Genomic DNA, 22209 nt, shown 5'->3' on the forward strand with positions numbered 1-22209 from the left:
TAAATGTCTTGCACTCAATGTTATTGCTCTATAGCCTTATTGCACTACTGTAGATTTTGTTCATTTGAATTTCAGCTCCCATTTCAGGAGAATCCTGGGAGAGTGCATCATTCAGGTTTACTCGTGGAATCTTATTCTGAAATTAAAACAACTTGTTGATGATTTTCAAGCTGGGTAATCTAGAAAGTTAAACTACTGTACATCTGGTCCAGGTTCTCTAGAGAGCACATCATGGTGATCTCTCTCACAGCAAGGCACCTCACCAGTCTTGTTTTTTTCAACGTAGGCGGCTAAGCAGCTGTGCCTTCGTCCCTGCTGCCTTAGTCAGCGCTTGCAGTTGCCGCCGCTCTGATGCTAATGCATAAAACATGAGGTCCTTTCTAGTCCCTGCTACCTGTTGGCATAGACCCAGGCTGTCCTTTGTTCTGCCTGCACGGCTGGTTCTGAAACAGTCCTGGTTTAATTTACACCCTTCCTCTTGGTGAGACAAATGGGTGCCATATGCAGTATGGTAATGAGGCCACGTTTCCATTAGCTGTTCCTCATCAGTGTTTATGCCAGCTGATTGGCATGCTCCATTAATGATGGCTGCTTTGGCTTGCTTGTTTATTTTGCACCAAGTGACTGAATGCAAATTTTCCAGCATGCATCACATGCTGCATTTTTAGAAGTTTGGGCTGTTGTAAAATGTGAATAGATTACGTAAGTCTTAATAATTAATAATTAACGATTATGATCATCCTCATCATCATCAGTATGTGCAGGCTAAAACCTGAATTTATACACACATAAACAAAACACATATTTGATCCATAATGTGCATGTTGGTAGTCTTAATGTGTGCACTGGGCTCTGTATGACTGTTATAGATTTGAACTGTGTCTCAATGTGAATGCACAATTTATACAAGCATTCCTGAGCTTTTTCCCATTTATTAGACATTAGTCATAATATGTATAGAGTTTAAACAGAAAATACTAATGATGATGCCATGAGATGAGTGACTGCTAATGTATCAGTTTTTTCTTTCAACTCTACCAGTTTAAGAATAGCAATATTGTTTATTTGATTAATAGGTTTGCAAACTTAACTGTGGCAGACTGGAATTTTAAGAAGTCAGAGGCAGAGCTGCTGTTTAAAGCTGAGCAGTTGAGAGACTGGATGGAACCAGAGAACCATTGTTAGCTGAATGGCAACGTCAAATGGCAAAAAAGAAACTGGTCAAAGTAGAAAAAGCTGCAATTTATTTGATTATTTCATTAATTCATAACCATGACATTCATTATACTGGAACAAGACATTAGCTAACTGGCTTACTTAGCTAGTATGACTCTTTCAGTCCACAGCCAGCTAAATACATAGGTATTTTAGTGCTGCTAATGTCAAATCCTACAATAAGCTGTAAATCTGAGATTGCTTTATTATTTATGCCTGTGTATTAATGGGATAGTCCAATGTATCTTTTCTGATCAGAACGATTTCAAATTCCGGTTTTCAGTGTTAATGCATCATAAGCCAGAAAGAATGTGGTTCTTTGGCTCTACCCACTCATCCAATGGGGTTATTTCTCCTTCCAGAGCAGCTTCAGCTAAAACATTTTCAAGTCCAGTCTGCCTTACTGTCACTGTCAGGAAATGTGCTATGCATGCACTCACCATACAGTATGTTACTGCTCTGTCTCACTCCTGTCTCCTGTCTCGGTTCACTCGGCTGGCTCGGACTCGGATCGTTGCCTGCCTGCCTGCCTGCCTGCCTGCCTGTGTGTGTTCATGTCCTGTTCCTGCAAAACCACAACCACCACCACCACCTCCACCACCACCTCTCTGTCGCCCCCTCATCTGAAGGCTATGAGAAATCCCGGAGCTTAAACAACATAGCGGGCTTGACTGGCATGGCTGGTAACGCCCTGAGGTTGTCTCCTGTGACCTCACCCTACGGATCGCCCTGCCCACTGCGGCGCTCTCGCTCCCCTATCCCCTCCATCCTGTGAGACGTCCAACCTTAGGCCTGGTTAGCCTAAACCGGCCCACATCCTTCCCCCAAACAAGCCACCTCCCTTTGGTATTATATCTGAACTGTTCTAGATATTGTGGCTAGTGGATAAGTACTTAACCTTGTAGCTAAGACTAATGTTAGTGGCTTGGGCAACCTGAGCAACTCTTCACTTTCCCCTTTTCCTTGAAGGTACACGTGCTTAGCTAACATCCTTAAGTAACTAGTCAGTTCTCCTGTGTCACTTGGAGTTCCCTTTAGATATTGTTGTACTTTGAGACTTGCAATAAAAGAACTCTGACTGTTGGCTTCAGAAGTAGCAGCCATAACATTTAATAAAGGACATATTAATAATCAGGGATATTAGAAGTTGCTATATTTAGATACCATGAAAAAGACGTGCTTCCAAAAAAAAAAAAAAGAGAGAGAGATGTCACTTAATTTTAACCTCATACAACTGTGATTTTGTCTTTGTTTTGCTACTTTGTTTCTGGGATGGAGACTGGAGGGATGGCTGTCAGGATGTCTTTCAGGACTGTGTTTTGACTCACACAAGCACACGTACAGTCTCTCACTCTTCACCTGCTGCTGGGCCTGCTCATATTTTTTTGCATGGATCATCCTGTAACCATCATCTGCGAGTAGTGTGGTGAGGGGAGAGGGGACGAGACAAACAGTGAGGAAAACTTAAGGCTATAGATAGATAGATAGATAGGGAGTATTCTTTAAAGTGATATTGTTATGATGGGGTTTGGGGGGGGCTACACTCAACTTGTATTGTGTCTCATTTTGCCATTGGCTTCACCAACAATCCACCAAGGAGACGAAAAACGCAGAATGCCAGCTGGGTGTTCGTTTCTCTCTGCATGTGGGTTTTCGCTTGTCTACTGCTATTTCTCATTAACTTTCTCCCCCTCTCCTCTATGTTTTTTTTTCTTTGATGGAGTGCCACCAAAGCTGTTGTTTCTCTGGTTGTTTACTCACAGATAACTGCAAAGAGGTTGTCTTTACTGGTTTCACACAAGCAGAGAGCAGCGTTCTATCTTAATGGCTTTGGGGGAAGGCGCCACCATGGCGGAAAGGTAACCTTCTGAATGGGTGCGGGGGTCAGATTTCAGTGCAGAACCCTCTCACCCTCGTGTTAATGAATTATGATTTATGTTTTCGGTGTGTGTGTGTGTGTGTGTGTGTACTAAAAACTGGGGTTGTTCAATAATCCTAAAAGATATCTGTATGTAGTTGCAGAAGCAAGCGCAGATTTCAATAAACATGCACTCCTGCTGGCACCATTAAAGGTGCTGCTCGTAGCATTGTAATCAGTGGATCTCTACCACATTAATAATAAGACATAAATATAATTACTTTAAACAAAGTATTCCATCTAAAAGGAGAAAACTGTATCTTACATCGTGCCACCAGATTCACGTGGAAATGTGCATGATTTACGCCCCAAAAGCACATTTATTATCTGTTATGCAAGTGATATAACTTTTTCTGCACAGTTTCACTTCATATCAGCTCATCTCCAAGGGCTATTAGCTGCTCTCAAATCCCCAAACCAAACAGCCTGACCCGAATTCCCTTAGAACAGAGTCTGTAAATCTCACATTAAACTGAAGCAGCCTTTTTGTTTTGCTGAAAGGCTGTGTCATTTATTATTGATGAGACTTTTTTTTCATGACAGGTATAAGTTGCCTCTGCACACCAACAGGTGTGGAAAAGCAGACATAACCATGCAGCGATGTGCCTCACCCATCCCTACAGTATGTCTATACCAGTAGCAGAGGGTTGCTTAGCAACTGGCTCACAGCTAGATGCATCTTACACATAGCTCGGCAAAAAGTCAAACAATTAAAAAGAAGAGCTCTCGCAAACATTTCTCTTTGTCTGTAGACCAAATTATTGAATAACCCCCACTTAAACCACTGCAATATACAATAGAGCTTTTATAAATCTGGATATATGCTCAAAGAGCACCATAGATTTGTACTATGTTCTCATTTTTGTGCATATATTTAAAATAGCCAGTGTGTGCATGGCAAGATCTTCTGAAATGATGCTCAACAGAAACTGATGATGCATTTCTGATATTTAGAGATGTGTTTATATTTTATTTAGACAATTCATTTCCTATTTGAATGACGGTGGGATAAGACTGTCATCAGTATGAGGACCTATTGCAGTGGGAGGACCCCATTTGGAGCCATAAGGCCACTGCTACAGGACAATATGGACGAGGATGCACGTAAAAACCGTTGACTGACAGCCGCCTGGCTTCTGGCTCAGCAAGCAGGAAAGCAGCTTAATCCTATGAGGACTCTGATAAGCATTTACCTTTTCCTGATTTGGGTATTTTGTTTTCCTGTTTTGGAACTCTGGAGAAAAAAAAAAAAAGGAAAGCAAAGCAAACTGGACACGTCCTCAAAAAAGACTATCTACTGTATAGATATTGCTCCTGTAAATAAAACAATAACACAGCACATCTGGGCCAAGCGGCTCTGCCCACACATCTGTCTTTTGATGGCAAGTCAGGTAACAAGGTGGTTGGTTGCTAAGTTGCGCCGTGACACTCAACGTCAGTCACTTTTCTTGCTGTGGTATCCCTCCTCGCAATAAGTGTATTAAGATGTATCAGTTGAGGCACTTTGTGTTCTAAAAATGGAGTGTATTCATATATGAGATTCTACATACAGTATATACAGTATAGAGAGACAAACGTGCTAAGTAGAATAAATGTGACATTATGGTCATCTTTGCTTTCGTTTCCCTTGGTAATTTTCAGTAGGTTAATTGCTCTGCTGTGTGTTAATGTGTGTGTATCCTAAAACTCCAGGGTAAGATCTGCAGTTTAAAAGGCCAGGTCAGCGGAGACCAATGAGTGGACTTGATGCTGTCACTCTTCCAGTTCATTTTTAGCACAAACCTGAAGGAGACAGAGTCCCCACCCCCCCACACCCGCCCGTGATGCAGTTGCCTTTGTAGAAGTCCCCCCCCCCCCCCCCCGCCGTGCATTTAACATGCAACTACCCTGCGTCAGTGCTGCAGATGTTTGTCTTTTCACAAACCAAATTGTTCTTACCAAACTATTCCTCATAACTCCTGGTGGCTAAAAAAAAAAAAAAAAAAAAAAAAAAAAACTGCATAACTTGATTCTTCCAAACTTTTCCCCTTGTGGGGGTGGAGCAAAAGTGTAGCAGAAGTTTACCAAGTTAAAAGTGGGACTTCTAGAATGGCTACATCTGCACAGTAGCAATCCCATGAACCCAAACAATCAGATCGGATTTGCAATAAGCACCCAAAAACAAAAAGCGCCGATCCACACTGTGATTTGCAGCAGCTGTTAAAACAAGAAAGCAGAAGGAAAATAGAGTGAAAATGCAGCTCTGAAAGCTGATAGAAAGGACTGGCAGGTGGCACAACTTATGTGTCATGTTGGTTGCGACCTGCAAAGTTGTTGGCTAGCTGTTCAAGTGTCACCCTGTACCCACAATCCTCCTCGTGTAGTACACACGCTGCTTTACTCTTTGAATTGACAAAGGGGTACCGTTCTTTGTGTATTCTTAGGATGACGTTGTAACTTGAAAAAAAGGTGTTTATTTTTTTTAATCCAGAACATGTATTTTTGTGTCTTACTGTTGAGTACATTGCTCTTACCTGTAAAAGTCATGGTAGTCTGATGCTGTGCTTCTCCATCGTGTCCTCAAACTGTCAGGCTTTTGATCCGAGTTCATGTTTTGTATGTTTTATTGTGAGGAAAATTCTAGTTTGAAGTCTGTATTTGTGGAGCCTTTTGTTGGCATTCTAAAGTGCATGCTGAAAAAAAAAACATGTCAAATTGTAAAAAAAAACACCCCAAAAAAACAAAACAAAAAGAAAAGTAAAAAAAGACATACTGTATATCACAGTCAAAACAATGTGTATAGAGTAAAGGTAAATGCTATGTGAGAGATTCACATAAACTATTTATCTTTTAAGTGATTGCTTCTTTCTTTGCTTCATTTGACCTGTTTTATTTCCTCACTGTGATTTTAGCTTTGGAAGAAAAAAAAAATTTGACTCACTGACATGTTTGATTCACCAGCTATTAGCACGTCTGTTTTACATGTACAAAGACTTTGTGTTAACATTTCTTGCCAAACTACTATTTTCAAGGTCATGAATGAATTCAACACATTAAGTTTCACTTTCACCTCATAGGTCAAAGGGATTTTGGAACACAGTGAAAATTTAACCCGATTTCCCAGAAATCCCAAATGCAGACAGCGTGGTCCCAAAACATTCCTAGAGAGAATAGTAAAGTAAACATCCCAAACATACAAACAAATGTATAATAAGCCAACAGTTTTTATGTTACATCTGGGGCTTTGAAGGTCTAGTTCATGTTGCATTTATTATTGGAAAATTAATTAATTTCATACATTAAGTTGAATTGTAAGCTTGCCTGCTTTCCCTGTTCAGCTGACCTGTGTTGCCCATAGTAATAGCAGTTAACATAATTTCATGTTCACCACTGCTGTCCAATACAATACTGTCTTCATTTTCCATGTAACTTTTACACCTTATAATCGAGTCCATTTAACATGTCCTGTTTGTTGAAGCAGCTGGTCTGTAATGTTGGAACAGTCATCTTCCTGTAATGAGACATGAACATGTCCACCAGACTTTGCTACTCCAAACCTCTCAGTTAGCGCTTACTCACAGGCTGTGAACAACAAAAACTAATTTGTGTGGAGCTCTTTGTTCATTTCTGCACCTATACTCACCACCCTGCTGCAGGATTTCTGACCATTACCATGCTGCTCCTGCTCTGATTCAGATCACTCCTGGAGTTTGGAGAAAATTCTGCCTGCTCATCCTGCAGGAAAAACAAGATACACTGAGCCCTTTCAGAATTTTTAAATGAAAATAAGCGCAAATACAAGTGCTGGATTTGTTAGATAATTATGCATACAGCAACAGATACAAACCAAATGCTGGAACGTCAGGTGTCAGAGTGGCAGGGATAGTTTAGTTGTTTAAAAATCAGATTGGGATTAGAGCTGGGAAATTCAAATGTTACCATTATGTAAATGGAACTTATGTACACTGACTATACACAGTGACCGCTGACAGTGCAAGTGAAATATGTTGGATTTTTATGTGACCTCTGCAAGTCTTTAGTCTAACAACGCAGGTGTGTTTAACCCTACCATCACGTCCATTCAGCAGTAAAGGGTAGAAAAAAAACCAGTAGCTGTATTTGTCTTCTCCCAAAGGTTCAGACTGGCCGGTGCCCTCCTCTCCCACTGCCTGTGTGCCCTGTTCATTCTTCAACTCACGTTCAGCAATCAGTACAACTCAGTGCACTGTATCTCTGAGACATCCCAACTATCTTTACTCCCATCACCATGGAAACAGCCACAGACGTGCCAAAGAGATGTAAACAGCCACGGGCCCACATCCCCTCCCCTTTCTCCACCCACCCCTCCACCTCGCTGCCTGGGGAGGGGGGCAGGGTACACGGTGCCAGATGCTGAAATTCCAAAATACCAAATTCGTGACATGAATATTACATCAGGGATGTTTGAAACTTTTTGGTTCTTGCTCACTGAAGCACAAAGAAACATATATTTCACCCAGAGGTGTGCACATTGAAATAGATACAGTAGATTAGATAGATTGATGGATGAGTGGGTTGACAGATCGAAAGATAGACAGCTAGGTATTAGGAAGTTTCGACCTTTTAACATATGAAAAAAAAAATGTGATTTTGCTTACAGTAAGAATTCTATTTTCATTTTATTTATTGTTTGTCTATGGATTGTGTTAACTTAGAAAATAGCTTTTGATTTAGTTCATTTCACCAACTCCTATAGATTGATTATTGTGGTAAAAAGTAGCTTATATACCACAACACAAAACTGTCAGATCCAGCATGAAGCACACTGATGACTTTGTGGTAACAGGGCGAAAACTGTGAAGTTTGCCCTTAAGGTTGATGCCAGAGGACAAATCATGGGGTCATTAATATCAATAGCCTTCATTAGCTATGTCACAATTCCAGATTGCACACTAACTCTAAGCAAATTTTGAATATGCAGTATTCAATAATTTATGAATGTGCTGTTGCTGTACAAAAGGAAGGAAACAGAAAAGCTTAATGCTGGTGAGACAGCTCCAGAGCTCCTGTGTAGTAGCATACTGAATGTACAATTTGTCTGATGACCATAGACACATGTATTGTAACATTTCCTGTCAGTATGAAATGGTGAAGCAAGTTGATTTCTTGTTTGCTAACTTCAAAAAGCATATGGTGTAAGAATTAGTACACAGTGTATAGAAGTATTATGTGGTATGGAACTGGATCACAGTTTAAGATCCATCCACGAGGGGCCATAAATATCCACAGAAAATATCATGGCAACCTGATTAGTAACTATAAGATATCTTGCTGTAGATGTAATGTTAGCTGACAAAATGGGGGGCAACATTAAGTCCCACCAACCAGCTTTAGTATCCCAAGCTCCCAGCATGCACCAGTCCACACACATTACTGAAAATTTTGAAAAGCAATACATTGTTCTTGTGAGCCAGGGGTTACTAAAATAAAACAGACAGGATTAAAGGTCCATTCCTGAGTGGAGACACTTGTGATGAAAATATATAGTAACACAGTGATGCCCTTTCAAGATGTTTTAATAGCAGCACACCTGACATGACACTGGTGATAAACAGCTTTTGTATATTTATACAGACTGTACAAATGAAAACAAGATGCTGGGCCCTGAAGCTGTCGTACTGTGGTGTGGCATTTAAATCCTGATAAGTGCCATGTAATGAGACTGGCGTAGTTGACGAGGGCAGAGTGAGTCAGGTGGTAGAGTGGGGGCTCCGTTTACAGGCTTTGTTCCAGGTGCGTACTCAAAAAGCCACGGGAATGCTCTAAATTACTCACACGCTGACATGGATCCCCTTATTGACAACCTCAAGGGCAGCGTGTAGTGGCGTGCGCTAAGTGCTGGGACACACGAGAGCTCTAAATACCAGCGTCGGCTCTGTGAGACAACTGAAGAATAACTATCAAAAAATAAAGAAAACAAAACAAACAAACAAACAAAAAAAACAGGAATGAGATGAGGATCACACTGGAAAGACACTCCGACCACAGCAGGAAGTGAGTCCACACATCGGCTGCACAGGAAACCGGCCCTTCAGCCATCCTGTCCACCACTTCACTACTGTAAGTATGTGGGATACTGATGCACACTCCTCCATAGTTCTGAGTTTTCATCCTTTATTTAGCTGCAGGAAGAGGGATGGAGGGAGGCACTGCTTTACAAATGTTCTCTTCAGCTACATTAAAGATGTTTCATAATGTTGTGTTGTGTATATAGTGGTTTCTGAAGCTTGCTAAGACTTTTATGATCTCTGATGACTTGTGACAAAAAATCTATAATATACATGGGAATTACACAGGTGGTCCAGTAGAACAAAATTATTTTTTTAAATCTAGATATATGTAGTATTGATTGAAGATAAAGGTCTCTGTTTGTCTGCCCACACAGGAAGGTCAGAGGTCAGCCACAGAGCAACACCGATGGAGGTGACAATTCCTCACACACACACACACACACATCTGACACCAGACTGGTTGCAAATACCATGAAGGGTGGTCCTAACAACAACCCTGAAGTCCCGCTGTGTCCCCTTAAAATGCAGTCATTTTCTCTCAGGCACCAAAGTAAGACAGGGACTCCTGTATTATTCAAACTGTGATAACACAATCACATGTAGAAACATGCTGCTCGTCAGTGGTGTTGGAAAATGATTTAAAATCGAAGAGTATTTACAGATCCCATAATTTTATGGGAGAAAAAAAACCCATTGCATGGCCACGAGTTAATAACGCGTACAAGAGCTTATTCTGTGGCCACGACTTTCTTAATTCAGGGGAACAACATCCAGTTCTGTATTCACGAAATGTCTCTTGCAAATAATTACTCCATGCCTAACGGCGAGTGACTGAAGCACATCAGCTCATTAAAAGGTTCAAATAAAATCAATTTTAAACTGTCCATGTTTGCAAGTGGCTACTCATAATACCTACAGCATGGCCATGACTCAATGAGCTTGTTCCCACGCATTAAAGAAGTTGTGGCTACAGAATAGAATCTTGTTCCCAGTGTGTCATCAACACGATATTTTTTTCCTTCAAATGTCACCAGAGGGTCTTTGTACATTTTGTTGTTTTGTTTCTTGCTTTTGTTTTGTGTGTTCCAACAGTGTAATGACATGATTCAGATATTATTGCAGATGTAACCCTAACCCAGCACCACAGAAGATAGGCTTAAGTTATGGTTTTAATGTGAATGGAAATTTGTTGTCTAAACATCACCTTCTGAGTGTGCTTTCCATAATTCTGCATGATGCCACACCACACTGTCTGATTGAAAAAATGTACAGACTTTGTATTTAAAGAGAGGAGGTGGCACTTTTTAAATGGCTCCTCGTGCAGTAGGACACTTTCTGACACTGGCTGTTTTTTGTAAATGTCCCTCACATGAAGACACAGCAGTCACCTCTGTGTGCATAACAGCTGTTGTTTCTCCAACCAGCTGATACTGTTGTACCTGAAAATACTTCAATGGCTTCACATCATTTTTTTTTCCAGGGAGTGTAAATCAAATTCTACAAACACAGATTTGTTTTATAGTCCATAAAGCATATACTTTTAGATTTATATGCAGAGGTTTACTTTTGTGCTGCCAGTGGAGTCTGCCAGATTCTGACCGAGGTGTCACTGTGAATATAAACACAGGTGAGAAATAAATAGGCAGAGACAGAATGAGAACATTAAGATAAGGTAAATGTCTGTTTAATGAAGATGGCTGTGTCAGCTGACAGAAAATTACCTAATTCAAACATAGACCTTCTGAGCTCCTCTCACTTCCAGTATACTTGCACAGTGTATTGCTGCCAAAATCACTTTTAAATGCCTCTGCTAAACAGCAAGTGAGGTCACTGGCTGATTAAATGGGAAAGATTTACAACCTACTTTATAGAAAGACTGGACAATTTCCAACATCTTCAGATACCCAGAGTATTACAGTGCACTGCAGAAGTGAGACACCTTGCACACTGAGCCATAAAGTCCTGATGGTAAGCAGACAGAGAGTGGAGTATTAAATATTTCACGTCAGACATTTCCATTGATCAGCTGAAGCCTCTTATCCAGCTCAGCTGCCTCCATGTCATTACACAGGGAGAGATCATACGCTGCGTGCGCCCAGCAGTGTGTTAATGAGCCAGTCGAGCTAAGGTAAGCCTGTGCACACCATTGCATCAGGCATGGCGAGCGGCACTCGCATACGCAAACTAAATTTAGCATGGTGGATTTCTGATCTCACAGAGGTTGATGAGCATTTCCCCCAATGTCACAGTAAAGCTCCTGCACAGCAGCCAGAAACCTGGGAACTCTCTGAGGCTTTTTATTGTCTGATATTATAGTAATGTTGAGAATAGGTTGAATGTGGAAATTCAAGCCAAAAGGCATTTATGCTCACTTTATATTTTGGCAAGTCTGAGCATGTTAATCTACAGCAGGCTTTCAGGTCATGAACCATGACTCTATTACTAAAAGAACTAGATACGGTTTTTCAAAGTAGCCCCGACTTATTCCAATGAAATTTGCTTGTCTAACTCATAATACCTGGTGCATCATGTGATGACTGGTGACAGGTAAGCAAACTGTAATGGTTAACAATGTAAAAAGGTCGGGGCCCAAAATATGATACTTATACTGCACCACTTACAAGAGCATCATCGTTATACATTTTAAAGACTAAATGCTGTCCCATATAACTACACAAGGACTGTCAACAGCAGATGTTTCCACTAGGACATCCACTTTAATTATAACTTTGAGCGCAGACAAGGCAGAAACTGAAAGTCTGCTCACTCATTTATCTGCATTGTTTGTCTTGACAAGGCATCAACCTGATATGTGCAGACAGCTGGATAGCTAGTATTAGCTTCTAGGCAGGGACAGGCTGATAGAATCCACACACTGTTCGCTCAACTTCCATGACTTCACACCTCATAGCCAGAGATAATATCTCTTCAAGAAACACAAACCAGGAGCTCAGATCAGTGTGTAGTCTTTTTTCAGTCCATCTCTCTCGTAAATACAATCTGTAGATTCACTATAAGATCATCAGTGAGACATCCTGAGTCACAGCAGTCCTATAAGCTGTGTAACTAATCACATTTACAGGAGTGTCGTGACTGAGGCTCATAAAACCAGCTATCACCTACATTACTTTAAAACTCAAAATAACTCTTTGTTTTGTAATTTCTTTGTGCATGCTGTGCTACCTTAACTTCCACAAAGCATGGTATGGTCTTATTATGTACATAATAGTTATTATAGACCTTTTTAGCTCACTTTTTTGACTTTTAATTCATTTCATTTTTATATTCTCTAAGTCTACTTTTAACCGAGGAGCCACAGACAGATGCACAGATGGTGCATTCAAGATTATCATTAATTAAAAATCTCCACATCTCCTCTATAAAGCACAGCCATATTGAAAATATTTTTATTCCTATAATCTATTTACAGAGTTGTGTTCATAAACATTATCATGTATATATTTCTGCTATTGTAATCTCTCTACGAGTCAGTATAATGTATGTATATTTCTGAAGAGATGGCTGTATTTACAGTGTGATAGTACCTTCTGTGTAGGCTACATGATATTGTTGTTCATGTGATGTTTGGAGTCACCTGGTATGTTTTTAAAAAAAATGTTTTTCTGACCAATTTAAACACACAGGTTTAACTTTTGGAGTCTGCGGGGTGTTTTATTTTGAAAAATGACCGGAATCTCTATCTATCACATCCGTCTTTGCCTCCTGATACCGCTTGACTCACACGTGTCTCTGTCATGGCTGTGATGCACGGTAATTTAAACCAGCTAGTTCACATGTTAAAATGAGCTTAAAAAACGAATTTCTGTGGAGAGTTTCCTTAAAAAGGGAAAAGGGCCCAATGATGAAACAACAGAAAAACAGACTGTCTAGAAAAACAAAGCTGCATTTAGCGGGAAATAGCAGGAGTCCTACTTAAAATACGGCTTTATCCCGACAGGTGATTCACACGCTCCAGGTCTCCTCTGCACAATATGTGGCAACAGGCTATCAAATGAGGCAACGAAGCCTTCAACACTGCTTCGACACATAGAGACAAAGCACTCTGCATTAAAAGACAAGCCTGAACCCAAGTTCTTGAAGATAGAAACGTGGACAGGAAAGACAGAAGCAAGTGTTGAGGGCCACAGCAACAAGTGGAGCTGTACTGAGAACACCGTACTCCGTTGATAACCGTGTTGCTACGGTTAAGAAGCCTTTGACTGTTGGTGAAGAGCTGCTGCTGCTGCTGCTGCGTTATGGTGAGTTGTATTTATCATGCTCTTTACGTGTGTTTGTTGTGTTTGCAACAGCTGGTGCAAAAAACAAACAGACAGACAAACAAAAAATGGTTGGGGCCCGCTGATCTACAGGATAATGTAACTAATCAGATGCATTAACTTGTCCAAATGTCTACATCTGACTATCTAAAGCAATTAAAAAGGCTTCTAAAGAAACAAACGTTTATTTGCCTTCTCAAATAAAATGTTCTGCATCATACAGTTGCAAACATTTAACAGCCTCTGTGTGTTTGAATACTGCTGTAGTGTTGCTTAAGTAAGGTCCTAATGCAAGCAGACATCCCCTTAATGGATTTAGACTAAAACATTAAACACCAGCAAAGTCTCTTGGTCTTGTTGTTTATTTGTGCTGTGGTGCATTCAGGCACCAAATTACTGAGAGAGCACTGAAAGTGTTTGATAGCGTCTATTCTCAGTTTATCTCCTTGCACTCACTGAATCTCGAGCTGACGTATAATTAACAGAAAACATTTTAAATCCACCACACTCTAAATAAATCAGAAGATAAATAACTAGAATGGCTTCTGCCTTATTCTAGATAAATAAAATGGCTGCTAGAGTCTTCACCTGTATGCTGAGAGCTATAAATGGTTTCATACATGAAAATAAAAAAAAACTGCGTAAGTGAATAAAGAGAATTGAGGCAATTTTCTGCTGTGCATAAAATACTGAATGAGCTGGATTGGTATTGTTTTTTTATTATCTTTTTTAAAAATTATTATCGACTCCACTCATTTCATGTTTGTCTTTCTTCCCTTGCAATTTCAGCTGTGTCAGTTATGACATGGAGCATTTATGGAGTCCAGTGAAGTAGCATGCAATTAAGCTGTCAGCCATCACAGGGCTTCCTCTAATGGACCACACATGAATGTTAGTCTAACCCGGTAGTGTCATCTCTTCCCCCGTTCCAAAGTGGAGAACTGCAAATGGAGTGTGTGATGAAATCTGATGAAATCAGAGGTATGTGAGTCCTGTTCATTGACTCCGCTGGCCCAGTGTCATTTATTTAATCCTGTGTGTCATTTAAGTTTGACACAGCATGGTATTTTCTCTGCATGACTGTATTTGTGTTGGCTGACGAAAACACTCAACACAAGCAGAGCAGAGTGAATGTTTGGGAATCAGAGGTTATTGGTTAAATTCTACAAAGCTTGTTATATGTAAAGCTACAGAAACTTAACAACCTGTAACCCAGGACTTCTTACAGACTGAAATTTTATGAATCATATCATAAAAAGTTTGAAATAATAAAGCATACAGGGGAAAAAAAAGAAAAAATGTGTGTATATGTATATATATATATATATATGTATATATAAGGAGGTAGAGCGGTCGCCCCACCAATCGGAAGGTCGGTGGTTTGATCCCCGGCTCCTCCAGTCCGCTTGCCGAAGATACTGAATCCTGATTTGCCCCCGATGTTGCTGGATGAATGTATGTGTGAATGGGTGAATGTGACCTGTAGTGTGAAGCGATTTGAGTGGTCGATAAGACTAGAAGAGTGCTATATAACTGCAGTCTATTTACCATACCATTTGTTTGTCCTCCCTTGTTGTCTGCGTGTGTATGTGTGTGTGTGTCCTGCTAGGGATGGCCACTGGATTCCTTGCTTGGCTCCCATTGTTCACCACATCCAGCTCTGTGCCCGTCTTTTGGACCACCATCAAGCTCTGCTCAGGCTAATGTAGCCCCGTTCTCCACTGTTTACCCCTGCAATGGCTTTCCCCTTTTGGGGTCTGGTTTTGAATTGAACCCTACACTTCATGAGTAATCAGTAAAATGTAGTTATTTCAAAAAGCAACAGGTAACCAGTGAAGAGAAGCCAGGATCAGTGGAATGGGATCATGTTTCCTTCCTTCCTTCTTTTTTGCTGATAGCAGAGAGCAGTGAGACCAGTGAACTGGAGAGTGAAGCGTGAATAACAGTTTCCAGGTGTAACACACTGTTGAACCATTAATTTCTTATATGTTTTTCTAAGCTGAGGCTACAGTCAAAAATGAGATTCCCACAATGCAGTGTTGGAGATATGGACCAATAATTAGCAGCTCTGTTTTATCAGAATTAAGCAGAAAGTTTCTTTAATGGCCATTACACTTAATTGAAGTAAACAGGAAAATACTTAAAAAGGAACTGTTGTGTTGGGGAGTACTGAGAGAAGAACTTGTATAATGTCTTCTGTGGCTTCAGAGGTAGATTTGCTAAATGTGATCAGTCGCCCCAAGTGACATGCTTGAGTCAGTGTCGGCTAGAGCTGAAGTTTGAAAAAGGTGAAATTACGGGACCTCTGTCTTTGCTGGACTGACAGGTGTCTCAGCCTGTCCCTGATAAAAGGAAAAGCACCCAAATTAAAGTTCAAAAACATCCCTTCAGCAGCCAGTTGTAGACATGACAGGTGCCACTTGCTGAATCACACTTTAATCATGAAATACAGTTTGTTTCAATTTGGACTGAGATACAGTTCAGAGGCTCTTGGTTCAGCAGCATCCATTAGTCATCTCACGTCTTGGAAATAAAGCACTGAAAATGGATGTTTAATGTAGAATTAAAGGTGTGAGAGATGTAATTCACAGAGTCCATTTTACTGCTATTAATTATCTGCTGGATTATTGCCAGAAGCAGTCATAAATTCAAATGTACTTGCTAGTGGTTGGAGCCTTATGCTGGGTTAAAGAACAGCACTAATTACAGCAGAGAGGCACACACCCACCGCCTTCACCCGCCGGAACAGTGAATAATTTAGATGGCTGTGATTTAAATGTAGCCAAACAACCATAAACTAACTGAAAGCCTATTCGTGTGGCCAAGTTACAGTACATGCTCTGTTTATTTATCCTAATTGTCTCACTTAACTGCTTTTTTCACCTTATAGATCTAGTGCACTGTTGAAATAAAAATGCCTTTTTTTTCATATAGATCACATTAAGCATTAAGGTTTAACTGAGAATTGGATTTTGAAACTGCAGACACAGATGTCATGTATGTAAGACTGTATGATGCATGTGTATTCCCCACTAGGTGCTGATGTTATTATTACATACAGCTTACAGTCCAAACAGAATGAGATGCAAACAGTGATCAAACAAATGCTGAATCACTGTGGCCCTTGGACCAACAAGACAACTCTGCTTCCATCCACAAACAAAACATATTCATGCCCGCAGCTCTTGATTCCAATACAATGGAAACACAGGAGTCACAAATTCAATCAGTACATGAGTAATGCAAATGAAAAGAGATGATGAATACACATAAATACCAGCAAAGAGTAAACAATAATCATCATCCTCTTCCCTCAGAGGAGATTTAGCTTTTTCATAAACAGACTATCAAGTAGCCAGACTTGAAAGTGAGGCAGCTGTATACATGTGAGAGAGTGTGTGTGTGTGAGAGAGAGAGAGAGTGAGTGAGTGTATGATGGCGAGGGGGCGGTGGGGTTATTGATCTTTAGGCGCCAGGAAACCCTGTTCTCCCATTTCCACTGTAATGAAACATAATCGCTTTGAGAGTGGCAACTTTGCCTCACAGAAAGCATTCAGATAATCTGGGCCTTTTCCACTTGGCACAGAGTCAGGCTTTCTGCGTGCGTCTGTCTGTGTGTGTGTGTGTGTGTGTGTGTGTGTGTATGTATGTATGTACACATGAAGATAGGAAAGGGGAACAAAGGGAGAAATACAATGTGGAGGAAGCGAAAACTCTGAAAACTGAAGTTCTGTTGGTTCTAGTTGGCAAACATTGTGGTTAGTTTATCGCGATCCTACATCTGGCGAAGTATCACTGAAAATATATTGAAAAGCTAATCGCTGTTTATGTTATTGTTTAATATCTTACTGTTTTTGATTGAAAATTATGGAAAACGTGTCAAACTTAACACCAGGTTTAAAAGCAGTATCTCGTAGTGCGTTGCACTGACCACACTCAGCTGTGTTTTGTTGGTTGTTTTCATTTTCAAAAACTTTAAAGCCTCAGGTTTTAGAAATCCCCCAGCCTGTGCACTGGATCCTTGAATACATTGACACAGAGACAGAGAAAGAGAGACTTCTTTAAAAAACATATTAGCTTCAAGTAGCATTTACTTTCCCTGTCAACTGCTGTCTGAGCAAACAGAAAAACAGGAAGAAGAAAGAGAAAAAGCCAGCTGGAGCCAGAAGAGTGACCATAGCTGTCAGGTAGAGGCTGCGTGTCACTGAACACTTACACCCCATTTATGGAAAAGGACAGAGGAGTGAAAAAGCAATCACTGGGCAATTTAGCAGTCTTTTAGTCATCTATTGTTGCTGGTGGGGAGCACAGTGAGGGATTCACAGCTCGGCTCTTATCTGATGTGATATATACACAACTATTCCTCTGCTTTCACTGCCTTTTAGTCCTTATTAGAGGAGAGGGAGTTGGTCTTTCTGTTTCCTGGTAATGAAAAATGAATTCAGAGACATCATTTAGAAGCAGGGTCTCATTTACCGATAAGGCTGTGTTCTGATCAGAGGCTTTATTTCCTGCTTGAGCACAAAGCAAAACTGGCGTCATTAGATACTGAGAACAGGAGCCCAAAGGCTGCAAAGAGCTTTACATCACTGTTGTTGCTATGCAACACAAATTTCCACAACAAGTTGCAAGCTACATTTAATTAGTGTTTTGCCAGCTAACTGGTGAAAAAGCAGATACTGTTGAGAAATAAAAACAGAGAAGATGAAGACAGAGATTGTACTTTTGAAGTGTGACTTGTGTGATTTACTGAGGTATATACATATTGACACAAGTTTATCCTGTTACAATGGAGCTGAATGGAATTCCATTGTGCTCAAACCACCCAAGCCTTATTTAAAAACAAACAAAGAAAAACAGACAGCTACATCTGTTTCACAAAACTACAACCCAGTTACTCATGATGATCAACAGCAACCTGTTTCTTCCACTTATTGGAAGATTGGCAGTTAGCAGGCACATTTGGTAGAATCAAACTGCTCATGAGGTTTGTGGATCATGCATGCAGGAAATGCTATTGGACAGTTTCAAGTTTATCACAACTTGGCTCTTATGTTTGTAGCTGTGACTGCTCACACCTCGGAGCAAAGCGACATCTTCACAAAAGGCTGATGGAACACAGACTAACTATCTATCTAAAGTTCATCCATAGAGCAGTGTCTTAAAAATAACATAAAGACAGTATACCTTACTGCAAATGAATGAGTGAAAAAATCTGCCCTCTGGTGAGAGCAGATATGTCATTCATATTATCATGTGGGAATTTCCTGTTGCTGAATTTGAATCTCAGACCTCAGAGAAAGTCAGTTCTGTGTCGCCAATGGCCTTTCCACACAGCAGCAATGTCTCCAACAATATCAGCGTGAAATTCATCATAGGGGAATTTCATTTGAATTTACAGCTTGATGAGGACATGACAGATAATTGTACTTTGCAGTAACTAGTGACAGAGGTGTGATGGACTCACGGTCTCCAGCAGGTCATTGCTAGTTCTCATTTAAATGTGTTACACCTAATCTAACTAAAGTGTAGTTTTCTTAATGAATCCTGACAGCTATATCATAATGACCCCTATCATGTTATATACTGTGATATCCAAGTTAAACACTTCTAATCTCCATCCTGGTCCTTCAGCACTTACAGATCTATACATATCTATCAGCTCTATCCACTTTGCTGTGTCAACATGGGCTTATAATGCAGCTGATAATCAAGTGCTCTTAGGCCTGTTGTTGCAAAACAGTAACCAGCAACCAATCTGTCTGTTTATAAACCCTCATCCCTGCTGTTAGTTTCCCTCAGCAGCAGCATTTTGCCCGTCATCCATAACATTCGATCACAGTTAAAGGGACGCTCCATCACGTTTTGTTTCATAACTGGCATTTTGCATGACTAATGATGCTCCACAGCTCTTTGGTCCCCAGCTGACAAGCTAGAGTTCAAAAAGTTATGAAATCAAAATGATCAAAATGTTTTTATTCGACCCTTTAGGTAGATGGCTGGTAGTATCTTTTCTATATATTATTTCAAAATTAGAATTTTTTGCCTTAATCTGAGATTTTCAGTATAAAATATTTTCACTTCACAAGAAATTTATTTTTCTTTTTATAACCTTTGACTTATTTTATTAGATTTGGACATAATTGTCATTAGATATAAGTGTAATAATGGAATGTATTCACTCTGTGCCACTCTAAATAAAAGTTACTTCACAGCTCCAACAAGTAGAAGAGCATGTATTCCTCTAGAACAGCGATCCCCAACCACCGGGCAGCTGATCATTTGGTACTGGGCCACACAGGGAGAACAAATAATTTATGTTATTTCATCTTATTTACTCTTGTAGTCTGTGGGGTGAGTTATTTGGAAAAATGACCAGAATCTCTGTCCATCACATCCATCTGTGCCTCCTCATAGCGCTTGACTCACACCTGTCTATGTCGCAGCTGTGATGCACAAGTCAAACCAGCTAACTAACTAGCTGAAGTTAGTAAAAAACAAATGTCCATGTCTTTGAAAAGGGGAAAAAGGCCCGATGATGAAACAGACAAAGCTGCATTTAGTGGGAAATAGCAGGAGTCCTACTTAAAATATGGCTTTATCCCGACAGGTGACAGAAAAAACGTGGACAGGAAGGACAGAAGCAAGTGTTGAGGGCCACAGCAACAAGTGGAGCTGTACTGAGAACACCGTACTCCGTTGCTAACCGTGTTGCTACGGTTAAGAAGCCTTTGACTGTTGGTGAAGAGCTGCTTCTGCTGCTGCTGCGTTATGGTGAGTTGTATTTATCAATGCTCTTTACGTGTGTTTGTTTTTATGCCCAATCTATCCTCTATATTCAGATTCCTAAAAATAGTAATTTATATTGTTTACATAGTTTACTGATTTCCTAAAATATCTGCCCTGGTGATTACCAAGGAATCAGAGCAGGTCCATTACATTTAAATACATTTTAAAATGCATTACTGTTGCTATGTTTACGCCTGGTGTCCACACTAATCTAGAGTTTTCAAGCCACTTAAATTGAGTATTTTGAAAAGGCTGCTGTCCCCATTTAAGTTTGAAAACTGGGTCCACTTTTATAAAACATCTTCATACACAGATCAGGGATCTGTGACAGTCAGGTAGACAACTTGGACATAGTCTAACTTGGTTACTGGATAATGTCTCAGTTCCTCAGAGCTGAGGGAACCCCTGAAGACTTTTTGGTTTTGGTTAAATGTTAATATAATATTAATCATGCTTTAGTTGCTGTAAATGAAAATACTACATTTCTGTGTAAACATTTACTGTAGCAAATCATCTTGTATACAACATGATGTCTGGTAGATGCGGTTGGTTTAGAGGGTGTGGATGCACAGCTGGGTATTAACCTTGTGCATAATATGTGGAGAAACTCCTGATTTCTGTTCGGGGACTAAAGTGCCTTTCCAGGCATTTAGTTCAACCAACCACTGCTCATGTCAAAGGAGTTAAGCTGTCACCCACTCACATCTTTCAAATATCAGTCAACCAGCCAAGGGAAAAGCGTAATCCCTTGAGTCCTTGTGTTAGTACTCAGCTGTGCTACGTCTATGTGTTTCTATTACAGTTAGACTGAAGGACAGTGAAGGACATGATTTCTGAAGGAAAACATATTCAGTGTTGGATTGTGTAGAGCCTGCTCACACACACATTCATAGGTTAGGTTTTTGTTGGGACTAACAACAAAATCAACGATGCTGCCCAGTTAAGCAGGTCCTATTTAGGATTGATATTGATCTATAATGAACATCAGGGACATTTAAAAAGGTCAACTAAATATTGGCAAACCAATCGGTCAACACTTCATCTAGATGTGTAGTGTTTGGATTTCAGTGGTTATTTGTGCCCTTTGTTTAAAGTCATGGAAACAGCTGAGGTCAACAGTCCAGAAAAACCTGACCCATGTTGTTTTCAAAGTCACATTGCTCATCCCCATTCAGCGCCTCATAAACTTCTCACTTAGCCATGCAGCTAATGCGTCATGAGGATAATGTTTTACAAATGACAAATTTCATTTCCATTCCTCAGAGCAGGTTTTATCCCGTGTTTTATCGTCTGAATTAGGACTGACTTGCCCTCCAACGGACAGTTCAGGCAAGGTAATTACTTGCATTAGCCCCTTTTCACCTACTCCGATAGTCAAGATTCATTAAGCTTATCAGTTTATTAAACCACATGTAATTAAGCATTCGGGATCTCCAGGGTCCTGCTTAACAAAAGGAGTATCACCTGTCCCATTATCAGCTGGTGACATTCGTTGAGCATGGCTCTATATTCTGGCTTAGTTCAAAGAACAGTCAGACAGGGTCACCACCCTCAAACACCTGAATTAGTCTCAACTTAGAGAAAACTTTTTTGTGTGTGACCAAAGTTAATTAAAACATTTCCTAAGTTTGATTTTAATTAAAGAAAAATGAGTAGGTCTACTGTTTTTTACTTGAGGGCAAAGTTTTTATTTTCTGCACTTGACATAAAAACCAAGTGGACAGGGGGAAGTATTACTGACTTGACCCTTGTCTCTCTATTGAACCATGCTGGATAGAAGATGAGATGTAAGCTACATTGTGCTTTTTTTTTTCAAATCATCACAGTAAGTCGTTAAGAAGCCAAACTAAAATTCATTGGCCACAATAAAACAAACTTCCATGTGTCACAGTTAGAGCTAGGGACACAGGAACAAGGACCCAAATGCAGACACAGGGACAAGTCTTCACAGTTAAGTGATATTTAACCCACAAAAGAGCAA

At 40.2% G+C, this 22209-nt stretch overlaps 1 protein-coding gene and 1 long non-coding RNA gene across 10 annotated transcripts in view; both read left to right on the top strand.

Annotated features, from left to right (window-relative positions):
• Positions 1-5966, top strand: part of kcnc2 (potassium voltage-gated channel, Shaw-related subfamily, member 2) — a 75572-nt gene extending 69606 nt beyond the window's left edge. For 2 of the 6 annotated variants that reach the window (XR_007815106.1, XM_018697147.2), the window contains 2 exons: positions 2979-3074; positions 4111-5966. Coding sequence is in view for 2 of the 6 variants with exons in the window: in XM_018697147.2 (XP_018552663.1) it covers positions 2979-3040 (62 nt within the window). In the remaining 4 variants the exon portion in view is untranslated. Of the gene's footprint in view, positions 1-1844 lie in introns of all 6 variants that reach the window. The other 4 variants (XR_007815105.1, XR_001963302.2, XM_018697150.2 and 1 more) reach the window with 4 other exon arrangements.
• The window catches only part of LOC108897524 (uncharacterized), a 257630-nt gene that overhangs the window by 195296 nt on the left and 40125 nt on the right, over positions 1-22209 (top strand). For 2 of the 4 annotated variants that reach the window (XR_001963309.2, XR_001963310.2), the window contains exons 1-4: positions 12899-13421; positions 14229-14420; positions 15049-19724; positions 20050-20213. This is a non-coding gene — a long non-coding RNA (uncharacterized LOC108897524). Of the gene's footprint in view, positions 1-12898; positions 13422-14228; positions 14421-15048; positions 19725-20049; positions 20214-22209 lie in introns of those variants that run through there. The other 2 variants (XR_007815107.1, XR_007815108.1) reach the window with 2 other exon arrangements.

Source organism: Lates calcarifer, linkage group LG18 (genome assembly GCF_001640805.2).
Source record: "Lates calcarifer isolate ASB-BC8 linkage group LG18, TLL_Latcal_v3, whole genome shotgun sequence".
NCBI lineage: Eukaryota > Metazoa > Chordata > Actinopteri > Centropomidae > Lates > Lates calcarifer.